The sequence below is a fragment of the Phocoena sinus genome, chromosome 4 (genome assembly GCF_008692025.1).
Source record: "Phocoena sinus isolate mPhoSin1 chromosome 4, mPhoSin1.pri, whole genome shotgun sequence".
Classification (NCBI taxonomy): domain Eukaryota; kingdom Metazoa; phylum Chordata; class Mammalia; order Artiodactyla; family Phocoenidae; genus Phocoena; species Phocoena sinus.
Genome location: NC_045766.1, coordinates 127,474,248 through 127,488,073, shown reverse-complemented (window position 1 = coordinate 127,488,073; position 13,826 = coordinate 127,474,248). Strand labels below are relative to the sequence as shown.

Below are 13,826 nucleotides of genomic sequence, written 5' to 3'. Positions count from 1 at the left end.
CATGACTGGAAAATTCAACCAGTGTTAAGTGTGGGTCAATACTACTTTTCCAAATATTGTTGTTAAATAAACAATGAAATGAATCACGTTTGCGAATATTGTGCAAAACGTTTCTGGAAACTTCTGTAACTATGAAAGACTGAATTTAAATTTTGACTTACACTATGTTATGCTGTGCTATCTCACGGCTATACTGACAGCTAATCAGATCATGACATTTGGAATGCACACAGTATATAGAATATGTCAAGTAATATACTTCAGGGAATCTTCACTCAGATTCCTGTTTTTCTAAATTACAGTTAAATATGTTCATATATGATCATATATATATGGAAAAACATTTAATTGATATTATTAATATTTAAATTATTTTATTATATGCATTTTATCTTCATTGAACTCACTTTATGAATCTAACATAGGAATCTAACATAACTTGTTCAGAAGATTTGATCAGTGGAGATAAGGGCAAACCAACCAATTCTCAAAGGGTACTCTTTGGCTTGAGTTATTCTTGCTTTCTTCATCAATCAAATCATTTACTATCGCACTCCAGTGATAAAGCGTTATCGTGCAGATCACCCTAGCGTTCACAGCACATTCAAGACCATTTTTTATTCTCATTTTGTATACCTCTTTGACATCTAGGCAACATAAGGATTTTTTGAAGGTCTTTCACTGAATCATACAAGTTTAACTCTACCTAAGATGGAAGATAAGTGATCTCAATTTAATAGAAGTTGAATGCAGTCTCATGCTTTCTTGGTTCTGGTATGTCTCCGGATGCGCAGGCTCAGCGGCCATGGCTCACGGGCCCAGCCGCTCGGCGGCACGTGGGATCCTCCCGGACTGGGGCACGAACCCGTGTCCCCTGCGTCGGCAGACAGACTTCCAACCACTGTACCACCAGGGAAGCCCCCTGGTATGCTTTTTTTGGAACCTTTACCCGGGGATCTCAGAGTACCTGTGTGCTCCTTAGAACTAATTCCACATGAAATATTTCTTTTTGTTTACCCAGTGTACTTATTGTAGCAAAGAAGTTGTATTAGGTAAGATTAGGTCAAGCAGTGTAGCTCTCTCTCACTCACACACTTAAACTAAAATAATAGAGGTTTTAATAATTTTTTTAAAAAACAGTGTGCTTCTGTCTCATGTAAAGGAAACCTAGAGATAGGCAACTTGGGAGTGATATAGCATCTCCATGTAGCTGTTAGGGATGCATACTCCATCAAATTCATACCTCCTGCATCTCTAGGTGGACTATCCTCATGGTCCTGCATGGACACGAGAGCTCAGCCACCACACCCACATTTCAGAAAGCAGGATGGAGGGTAAGATAAGGAGGAAGGGACAAAAAACCCATCCCAGCCATCTTTCAAGGGGGTTTCTTGAGTGATAACACAAAGCATTTTATTTACAACTTATTTTCTAGACTTTACTGCTAGGTTTAAGGGTGTCTAGAAAAAATAGTATTTATTTCAAGTAGCCATGTACCTAGTTAACCATCAAGAGTTCTTTTATCAAGGAAAATGTAGAGAATAGATACTGAGGTAGACAACTGTCTACCACAGGGACTGAGTCGGTAAATGAAATAAATTTAAACATTTAGAGAAAAATTAGTTTCTAATTTTATTATTCTGAGGACTACAGAAAAGTTACCTATAAAGCCCCAAGAAGGAAGATATGTTGAATTATGTTATTAGAGAGAAGGACTAAAATGAAAAAACAAAAGGTAAAATAAACATCTTTAATGTATCTGAATTTTACAGGATTTTTTTGCAAGTAATATAGACTTATTGGGAAAATCACATGGATTGGTGTTTCAACTCTTCATAAGCATTTAACAGGTCGAATTGTAACAATATTTAGCAATAATTTAACCACTTGAAGTTATAGTCATCGTATTTGATATATATATAAATGTATATAAATAGGTAGAGATAGATACAGATTCAGATATAGATACTGATATAGATATATTTAGTTCTGGGGACCTACTATTATTCATTAAAGTGACGGAACTAAATACTCTCCATGTTGAAAACAATACTCCATTGAGCTTGTTTTTCTATTCTTACTCTTCTGTATTGATTTATTAAAGCAACAATGAGGAAAATGCATCATTTTTAAATTAAGCCAGTAAGAGTTTTGCTAAAGTTATAGACTTTATAAATTGTGAATAGGTGTAGAATAAAACATGGGTTTTGAAGATTTTGAGCATGAAAATATTGTATTACATATTTTAATGCACTGGCTGAAAGAACAATTATTGAGCTAATGAAAGAGTCTGAAGAAGAACTTTGCCAAGTTTTATTTTTCTCATGTGCGCTTTTTCCTTTCAGCCCTACAGTTGAAATGATATCTTTTCATTGCTTTAATTAATCACTTATGGATTATTATAAATATATAAGATTATTTAATATTTCCTCTTTAATAGAAAGATAAAATGCTTTTGCTGCATTTATGACTTATTTTTCATTCTAATAGTAAATGAACTCATTTTAAGTTTATTCTTTTGAAATTGTAGGCAGTTATTCCAGAAAACTCTCTTCTAAAAGTTTTCTCACTTAATGTACTTCTTAAAAACTCTTATGTTCATTTGAAAAGTTTCTCCTAATGGAAATATTCTATACTTCTTCCTGCAACTTATGTAGGCATCAAATATCTCTGTGGCCATTTTTTCCTATTTAATAGAGACATGTTATTAAATTATTGCATGGAATATTCATGTCCTTTGTATAAAATGCATTTATAAATTGGTCATGTCAGAGAAAGAACAGAAATAATCTAATGGCATTCTTTGCATATTTACTCTTTACCTTAAACATCAATTAATAGTAAAACCATGTCAAGGTATCTGTATTTTTAAGTTGCTGTACAGCAGTACCAAGGTTAAAATGTGTTGTAAATATTATTGTAACAATTGCAACATTATCAGAATCGTTTTTACTTATGAAAAGCTATTTATGGAATGAAAAATATTGTCTCTGAGCCTTGTTATAAACCCCGGTTTCATAGTATATTAAAGCCACTACAAGTACACTTAATATCTTGATTATAAAGTCTCATTTTGGTACACAGTTCAATCTATAATTTTGTTCCAAATTTTTTTATTATCTGCAAATGGTCAAAAACCATCCATGGAGCTAAACCATACACACTGATACTTAGATGTGTCCACAAAGACTTTTGGAGACCAGAGAAGAAAGCCTGTGGGGTGTCTTTCCTCTTGACACCAACCAATTCTCATATCAGCTGGGTGTCCTACAGTTCAATTTAATTCTGACGCACACTACCTGAAGTGAGTGTCAGACTCCACAGGTGTAACGGTTCGTTCCCATAAGCCTGCCCTTATTTAGGATGCCAGTCACAAGTACTGAGTCCCCAGGTTATACACACGTCCATACAACTTGACTACAAAGTCAGGGATCCCCCCAACCCCTTCCTTCAGGTTTGATTAATTGTTAGAACAACTCATAGGACTCAGAAAAATGCTTTACTTACTATTACCAGTTGATTATAAAGGATACAACTCAGGAACAGTCAAGTGGAAGCGATACATAGGGCAATGTATGTGGGGAGGGGCATGGAGCTTTCAGACCTGCTATGCCCTCTCCATGCTCTACTCTATGCTCCCTCTCTATGCTCCACTCTCCTGGCACCATGATGTGTCCATCAACCTGGAAGTTCTCTGAACCCCATCATGTTTTTACGGTGCTATCCTTGTGTAGGGATGATTGATTAAATCACTGACCATTGATGATTAACTCACTGACCATTGGTGATTAACTCAGCCTCCAGCCCTGTCCCCATCTCTGGAGGTCAGAAGTGGGAAAAGTTCCAACCCTCTAATTATGCTTTGGTCTTTCTGGAGACCAGTGCCCCTGTTAAAGTTATCTAGGGCCCCTCAACCACCAGTCATCTCATTAGCATACAAAAGACACTTTAATCACTTCAGAGATTCTAAGGGTTCTAAAAGCTTTGTGCCAAGATCTTGGGGCAAATACTAAATATTTATTTTCACTATACCACAAAACATGAGTAATTTTTGTATTGAAATAGCATCCGAAATGTACTAGAGTAAACAACATTAGTAGTGGTAATCAAAAAGAATATTCGGACCTTGCAACTCTTGTGAGTTTCTGATTAATGGAATTAAAAGAGCTTCCAAATACCATTAAATGTTAGATTTTTCAGTACAAATTGTCTGGCCTGTGCTACCACTTGCTTTGTTACAATATCATTACTGACATCATGTTTTAGAAAACGTCATCTAGGGAAAGGCAGCATTAATTTATTCACAAGTGAAATAAATCATAGTTCAATACTTTTTCTACAAAGAGCAATATGGTAAATGTTTTAGGCTTTGTGACCATGTGGTCTCTGTCACACCTACTCATCTTTGACATGATAGCCCCAAAGCAGTCAAACAACAGGTAAACAAATGTGTTTGGCTTTGTTCCGATTAAACCTTATTTACTGAAACAACTTGTGGACCCCATTTGGCCCATGGCCATAGATAGCCTACTCTTGGACTAAAAATTGTCCAAAAAAAGTCATTCACTATAATAAATAATTATAATGGATAGTTTAAAAGAATAATTTGTTTATATAACCTTGGATTTTTTTTTGTCTGGTGATTCTTGTATGTAACCAAAAAGCTAAACGCTTTTGTTTAGAACTGAGCTCACACAAAATTATTAAAGGCACGAAAAGATAATTACTTGTGAAATTGTAGAATTCATAAAAGGTGTTGCAGTAGCCTCCTGAAAACAGAAATTTGTCTTTGCATATACATTTACATGAATTATGCTTTATAGTCCAAAATATCAGCAGTTAAAAAAGAAAGAATTAACAACATCAAAAAGAAGTTATATTTTGTTCTTCTCCCAAGAAAAATGCCCTTTCAGGTTTCATTTGAATAGGGAATTAACACATGCCTTTAGGAAATACTTTCATTACAGAGGAAGAATTTTGTGGGTGATAGTTCCTAACAGTTTAATAATTGTGGGTAAGGTTAGCTTAATTTGTGTATTTATTAAAGATTTTTGAGCACTTTTAATATGTATAGGAAAAGGTTCAAAATCATAGGAGATATATATATGTAGATCAATGGCAATGTTTTTCCCTAAAAAGCCAACTATGTTTTTAAGGATATTCATCACAGTTTTTATCTCTTCTATAAAAATGTTTTTATATTATGCTTTAAAAAATCACTTTACAATTTTAAACAATACCATTTATTGCAATATTTTATTTTTTCAGAGTAGATGTACATTTCCCTATTCCTCCCTCTGTGTACAACTTTAAAACCCTAAATATTATCTATAAAACAAACAAGAAAATTCTGAAAGGTGAAGAGAAGAAGGCAGAGCAGCTAGGAACTTTGTGGGCTGAAGAACAACATGACATGACAGTGAGCTCCCTGGGTTTTCTTTTTGCCTCATTTCCCCCAGGTTTGTAGATAAAGAAGCTGGCAACCCATAAGCACCAATAGGAGCAGACAATAAAAACCCCAACAAAGGCCTGATCTCTGCAGCCAAAGTCCCCAGAAAGAGACAGCCTAGCAAAACAGAAAACTTTGAGACAGTAACAATTTAACTAATTTGACTATAACCAAACACCATAAGAAAAAAAAAAAAAATACAGCCTCATCCCGATGCCTATCAGCACAGGTCAAGTGCAGAACCTAGACAGAACAGAAAAGCTGCAAAATATATGGAACAAAACTGATAGAACTGAAAGAAGAAACAAACAAATCCAAAATTATAGTTGGATACTTCAGCATCCCTCACCAACAATTAGTAAAACTAGATAGAAAATCAACAGGATATAGAAGAACTGAACAATATCATCAACCAACAGAATCTACTCAACATTTATAAAACACCCTGTCCAACAGCAAGAAAATATACAGAACCCAAAAATACTCCCAAACAGCATGGCCAACTGATTTCTGACAAAGGTGCAAAAGCAGTGCAATGAAAGAAGGATAGTGTCTTCAATAAATGTGCCAGAGCAGTTGGCTATCAATGGGCAAAATAAATGAAACTCGATCTAAACCTGACATCACATACAAAATTAAGTCAAGATGGATGATAGATTTAAATGTCAAACATAAAACTATAAATCTTTTAGAAGGAAACATAGGAGAAAACCTTCAGAAACTAGGGATTGGTGAAGAGTTCTTAGACATGACAACAAAAGCACAATTCATAAAAGAAAAAATGGATAAGTTGGACTTCATTAAAATGAGAAACTTTTGCTCTTGCAAAAGACTGTTAAGAGGATGAAAAGACAATCTACAGGCTGGGAGAAAATATTTACAAGCTACTTATATGATAAGGGAGTCATATCTAGAATTTACAAAGAACTCTCAAAAGTTCAACAGTAAAAACATAAATAATTCAATTAGAACATGAGTAAAAGATATGAGACATTTCACTGAAGAAGACATATAAACGGCAAATCAGTTCATGAAAAATGTTCACTAGCTTAAGGTAAATGTAAATTAATATTACAAAGTGAAATCACTGTGCACCCATTAAAATAGCTAAAATAAACAATAATGACAATATCAAATGCTGACAAGGATGTATAGAAACTGGATCTCTCCTATACTGCTGGTGGGAATGTAAAATAGTACAGTCACTCTGGAAAATAGTTTGGCAATTTCTTTTAAAATAGAACATATGCTTATATATCCTAGCAGTCCTACTCCTGGGCATTTATTCCAGAGAAATGAATACTTATGTCCACATAAAAACCAGTACATGATTGTTCGTCGCAGCTTTATAAATGGAAAAGCCAAAACTGGAAGTAAACAGAATGTCCTATAAGAAGTAATGGTTAAACAAAGAAAAAAGAAAAAAAAAGATTTATCAAAGGTGATAACTTGAAATTAAAAATACTGAAAGTAATCTGGAAACTTCTTTTTTATTGTAATTTTCAGGTCTGGTGTTATATCTATACCATGGAATACTACACAGTAATAAAAAGGAATGTATTGCTATACAGAAAAGCCAGTATGGCTTCCAAGGACATAATGCTGAGTGAAAAAAGAGCATTTCAGAAAGTCATGTACTATGTGATTCCATTTGTATAACATTCTTGAAATGACAAAGTTATAGAAATGGAGAACAGATGAATGGTGTCAGGGGTTATTGATGGTGGTAGAGGTTGGATATGACTGTAAAGGAGGAGCCCAGGGAAATATTTTGGGGTGATGGTATAGTACCTTGCTTCCTGAACTGGTTGCATGGATCTATGTATGTGTTAAAATGACATAGAACTGTACACACACTTTATACCAATGCCAATTTCCTGGTTTTAATGTTGTACTTTAGTTACCTAAGATGTAACCATTGGGGGAAACTGGGTGAAGGATACAGAGGACCTCTCTGAATCTATAATTATTTCGAAATAGAATTTTAGAGAAGAGAAAATATGCAAACCTTGTAATGCATTCTTTCAAAAAAAATACATTCCCTAAATAAATCTTTTCAAGGATTTTATGATGCCAAATTTCTCAACTTAATAGCTTCTTTCTTTCCAACAGTTGACTAAACCAAATTATTTATATATTGGAAGGTGACTGCTTATTTTTTTAAATTAATAACAGACTAAATAATGCTATAAATTTTATACTTACCATGTCTTAAATAACTAATTTACAATTGCTAATGGGTATCAAAGGATTAAGGACATGAAAATCATGATTTAATCAAAAACCTCATTTAACACATTAGTTTCAACCTCATTATTGACCTCAAGGGCAGGCATTTTTGCTGAAGCTGCCAACAAGAAAACAAAATGTGACTGATTTTTTACTTTTCTCTATTTAAAAAGGAATTAATGAATATAAATATGTCCCAAATTGATAGCTTCCATAACACATACTTTGGAAACTCTACACCTGAATAATTAGACCATTGATTATTTCTGGAACATAAATTAAGTCCTCCAATTTAGTCTTATTTAGACCTGAAAATTACAATAAAAAAAGAAGTTTCCAGATTACTTTTAGTTCTTTTTAATTTCAAGTTACCACCTTTGATAAATCTTTTTTCTTGAAAAGACATTTATTGAACTGCTAGACTCTGCCATTCTTTAATTGCTAATAGCAGCCCATCCAAATATGTCTCACATTCTACTTTCATAATTTACTAACAAAGTTAAAATGCATGTGGGAATATTTTAAAGGAGTCTATTGGAATGCATAATGGTATTCTGTTTTTTTAAGTGAGTAGGGAAAAGTCAGAAAGAGAAGATCTCTTCTGAGTTGTATAAATATACGTTCACAGTCCCTTATCTGCAATTCTGAAGTCCTCAAAAACTCTGAAAAGTAAAGGTTTTATACAACTCAATTGGTGGTAGGACTGAACCTGAACGAACCTGGGGCTTTTTTTATAGCTTCTATGTAATACACGAGTGTTAATATTCCTACCTTTACTGCAGAAATGTACATGTGTTATGCTCAGGATGTTGGCCCTGGGAATATCATATAATATACAGTATATGCATGTTCCCTTTTCAAAATCTGAACATTCCTGACTTACGAGACACATCTAGTCCCAAGGCCTTGGGATGAGAGTTTATGAACCTGTCCTAGAAAAGTACACGATAGATGTTCATATAGCACTTGAGAACAGGAACTTATTTATGTGGCAAATGAATCTAGAAGCACAGTTATTTCATAACATTAAATTTGGGAGGAGAGCCAGATAAGCACCAAGCTGACCTTTATTTCATTAAGAAGCAAACTGGGGCATTGAGCAACTTGCCTGAGGTTACCCAGCTACAGTTGGAACCATGGCAGTCTGGCTTTAGAAGTCATGCTTTTAAACCACAAAGATTTTGTTACTGAAGACTTAACCTGAAAGCCTCCTCTGTCATAGCAGAATGAGACTGAGTCTCTGAGCTGAAAGCAGGAGGATTTTGTGAAAGTCCATACCCTTATGGATAAAACCCCAGGCTCCAGGAAACTGGCAGCCCAGTTCATATTCCCCAAGTATGAAACTGGAGGATCCTTTTAAGGAGTAAAAATGAACAGCTACAAAGAAAAACAAAACTATGTGAACTGGCCTCAGTTGATCCTCTACTGCAGAGTTCACCTGTCCAATACTAGCTTTGCACACTGAACTCCCAACCAGCTATTACTAAATAGCAGCTTATTACATAGGAATAGATTCAGGGATCACCAGACATTTAAGGAAAATGTCAAACATGAAACAGATTAAAGTAAACAATCAATAAGAAGGAGCCTAGACAGGACAGAGGAAACACAAAAAACAGATAAAGTTTCAAAGAATATGTCATGAGTACTGTTAGAGATTAATAGAAGAAATTACATCCATAAAAGCAGAATAAGGACACTATAAAACAGGTGTTGCAATAAAGGATAAGATAGAGCACGTGGAAGTTAAAAATATGATAGCTGAAATTTAAAAGTTCAATAAAAGTTTGGAAGATAAAGTCAATGAAGCTCCCCGGAAAGTAGTTCAAGAAAACAGAGACAGGAAAAATTAGAGAAGTTATCCAGGAGGCTCAGAGGTTTATTTCAGAATAGACTTTCAGAAAGAGAAACAGAGAAAACGCTGCAAAGGAAATTATTAACTTATAGAATGGTTTCAAGAACTGAAAACATGAGTCTTTTTTATTTTTTAATAAATTTATTTATTTAGGCTGTGTTGGGTCTTCGTTTCTGTGCGAGGGCTTTCTCTATTTGTGGCAAGCGGGGGCCACTCTTCATCGCGGTGTGCGGGCCTCTCACTGTCACGGCCTCTCTTGCTGCAGAGCACAGGCTCCAGACGCGCAGGCTCAGTAGTTGTGGCTGACGGGCCCAGTTGCTCTGCAGCATGTGGGATCTTCCCAGACCAGGGCTCGAACCCACATCCCTGCATTGGCAGGCAGATTCTCAACCACTGCGCCACCAGGGAAGCCCAACATGAGTCTTTTTTAACATTATCCTTAAGAACATATTTAAAGGGGCACTTGTCATGTAGTCATGGAACTATAGTTGAAAGGCTGAGGAATCTTTATGAGCCTTTTCAATAAATGTACTTTCGCTTTTCCTTTTTAGGGGCACAGCAATTGCTGGCATAGTATTTGGAATCGTATTCATCATGGGGGTCATTGCTGGAATTGCCATATGTATCTGCATGTGCATGAAAAACAACCGTGGGACACGGGTGGGTGTCATCAGGACCACCCACATCAATGCCATCTCCTCCTACCCTGGTAAGCAAAACTGCTTACTCTTTCTGAAGGAAGAGTCAGATTTGTTAGTTATGCTGTCCTCCTGGGGTAGAAGACTCTCACTGGAATAATCTCCAAGTATGTAGGATACTTCTAAATTAATGTAGATTGAAGCTCTAACTTTCAATGGAGATTACTTAGATCCACATAATAAAATCTACCTCCTATTTGAATACATTCATATTTTCAGTGGTTGTCTTATTGACTACAGTTGCCAATCAGCCATAGTGAAGAGGAATAGACAATTCACACCCACTGTGTCTATTTGCTAGTGAGTTCTGACAAATAATTATAGAGAAGGAATAAGTTACATGGCTGAATTAACTGACATCTGATTCAATAGGTATGTATGTCTTGAGAAAAAGTATTGAAGAAAGTTTTTATGTGTCCCCCTTATGCAAAGAAAACAGTCTTAACATAATAGTAAAATTATCAGCAAAAAGGTAATTTATTAATAATTTGACAAGTATTTCTTGAGAATTTACTAGAAGTTCCATATATAAATATATTGAACACATAAACAAAGTGCTTCATTTTGCCTTGATTTCAATAGCATTTTTAAGTCAACCTGTATATATATAATTTGATATATAAAAAGGAGTCAAGTTCTAAATTTAACAAATCCTTAGGAAGATAATTTTCTATCCATACTCATGTCCTCTCTCTCAGTCCCTATAGGAAAGGAATAAGGTAGCTTCTACATCCAGTCTGCCCTGAGTATCAATTCCCTAGTAATGTCTCTCCTCTCTTAACTTTTTCTCTACCATCTTCAGCTTGAGGTAGCAAATTTCAGATGAGTGCGAGCATGGTCATTTTCCCTGTCCTCTTTTGTCCATCCTCCCTCTTTTCCAATATCTCCATGTTAGACTGCTTCCAGGCTCACTCTTGTGTCTTCTTCCATCCTGTATCAACACTCACTTCTTTGGTTCTATCATTTGGCCTCATGGTATTAAGTACTCTTTACATGCTAAATGTCTTCCAATGTTATATATCTCCTTTCCAAACCTCTTTCCTGAATTTCAAACTCATTTGATCCCACTGCCGGTTGAACATCTACACTTGGATGTCTAACTGATATATTTCAAATTTCACATGTCTAAAGCTGTACTCCCAAACATCCCCCCAAAGCCTCCTGCACTCACCATTCACCATCTCAGTTGATGGCATCTCCAGCCTCCCAGGAGCTCAGGCCAAAGACCTTGGCGTCATCCTGGACTCCTCTCTTTCCCCAACATCTACATGCAATCTAACAGGAACACTTCTCAGCTCCATCTACAAAATATAAGAGTATCTGAATACTTCCCACTGTTCCTTCTCTGGTGGGAGCCACCATCAGCTCTCCTACTCATTCCTGTGAAAACATCCTAACTGCTCTGCCAGCATCCACTCGTGCCTCCCAGGGGTCTATTCCAAACACAGTAGCAAACTGAACACATTTAAGATGATTAAATGTCAAATCATATCACTTCTCTGCTCAAAATTTTCCAGTGGCTCCCCATTTCCCCAAGGAGAAGACTTAAAGCCAGTGGTTTCTCATTTTATCCAAAGTAAAAGACAAATTCTTTACCAAGGCCTGCAAGGCAATGCATGAATTGGCCCCTCTATTTTATTTCTCTGACCTCACTTCCTTCTACTCACCCTCTTGCCACTTGGCTCCACTCATACTTTTTCCTTGCTGTGCTGTGAAGATACAGGGCACACTGCCATCTAGGTTTGCCTAGAACACTGACTCCCTCACTTAATTCAAGTCTTTGTCAAAGGTCACTTTCTGAATGAGGCCTTCCCTGATCACCCTACTTAAGATTGTAATGTGTCCCTCCCCCATAGCACCCCAATCCTCCTTACTCTACTTTTTGTCCAGAATGCTTCTTTTAATCTTCTAAGATACTATATTGTTCACCTAGTGGTTAAGTTTACTATTTATTGTCTATCCCCACTTTCTGGAACATTAGCTCCATGAGGCAGGGATTGTTGTCAATTTTATTCACCACTCAATCCTAAGCATACAAGACTGGAACTGGCATGTAACGGGCACTCAGCTAGACATGGCTGAACGAATGAATATCATGACAAAATCTGATATAATTATATCAATGCCTAGAAATTTTACCTTCAATTCCACCCTGGAATGTATAGCTTTTACTCACTACAAAAGCAATTCACTATTTGGAATCTTTCCAACTTACTAAGAATATCATTAGGGTTAGTATAACAATGTTAAAACTATGGTATAAGGAAAAAATAGGGGGAGTTATTTTTTATTCTTCAGATCTCCCTATTTTCACCTGGCCAATCCGTAACTCAAGAGCAGAAGAGGAGCGTCTGACAGAGACATTAATTGGAGAGAAGATGAGGAGAATCAATCTGTACATAACGCTCCAGATTCACTTTTCTTGATCAAAAAGTGTAGTTAAAATTAATTTTTAAAATATTTTTTATAAAACTAGACTAGAAAATGCAAAATATTTTAATGTGTTTTCTGGGGTCTGAGGTTTCTATTTCATGCATGTAAACAGGTTTTCAAAAACTTTATTCTAGTAGCATCACTATTATTATTATTATTTTGTGGTACGCTGGCCTCTCACTGTTGCGGCCTCTCCCGTTGTAGAGCACAGGCTCCGGACGTGCAGGCTCAGCGGCCATGGCTCACGGGCCCAGCCGCTCCACGGCATGTGGGATCTTCCCGGACCGGGGCACGAACCTGCGTCCCCTGCATCGGGAGGCGGACTCTCAACCACTGCGCCACCAGGGAAGCCCTAGTAGCGTTATTTATACTGGCAGATCACAGCACCATGTTGCATTTTCAGTAAATGCATTGTTCTGGGAACTGAATAATGCAAAAAACATCATAAACCTTATGATGGAAACATTTTCACTGCAAAAGACTAGGCCGTCGAAAACATGATTCGCTTGATTATTTCTCATTTCCTTCTCAAAGTCCCTAATTAAGCTTTTACTTAAAGGATCAGGAAATAACACAGAGTAGCACTGACTGCTTTTCAAAATCTTTCATCTATGGAAATAAAAACTAATTTTACCCACATTAATTAATTAACCCTGTGCTAATTGAATAATCACTCAAGTTATTGAATAGTCATACAGCCTGAAGGCCACATAAATGGGTAGAAAATAATTTAGTCAAGGTTATCTCATCCCTTGGTGAAAGCACTCAGTGGGGAACCCTACAGCGAACATGACTCTGCACTGGGAGTAGATTACCAAGAACAGGTAATATGCCACACCCAACCTATTGTTGAACAGTGACCATCTGAAATAGTTTTATACTCCTGCCATGTTGGGTGGCATGAACTGTGTCCTGTTTAATGACAACTATTTTTAAAACCATCAGTGTGAAAACAAGAATTATTTGTCAAGTCTTACGTTTCCCCTACTTTCCAGAACTTCAGTATAAACAAAAGAAAGTGATTATATTAACTCTTCTTTTAAAAATGGGTTTGGATGACACACATCTGAAGGAAAATAATGCAGAAAGAACAGAAGAAAAGGCCTGGCAAAGATATAAAAATCAAATGCCATGAAGTACATTACTGAGTCCCTAATGGTAG

At 36.1% G+C, this 13,826-nt stretch overlaps 1 protein-coding gene across 2 annotated transcripts in view; it reads left to right on the top strand.

Annotated features, from left to right (window-relative positions):
- CYYR1 (cysteine and tyrosine rich 1) overlaps nt 1-13,826 on the top strand; it is a 105,820-nt gene that overhangs the window by 80,255 nt on the left and 11,739 nt on the right. For both annotated transcript variants that reach the window (XM_032629329.1, XM_032629331.1), the window contains exon 3: nt 10,085-10,242. In XM_032629329.1, the coding sequence (XP_032485220.1) occupies nt 10,085-10,242 (158 nt within the window). The remainder of the gene's footprint in view (nt 1-10,084; nt 10,243-13,826) is intronic.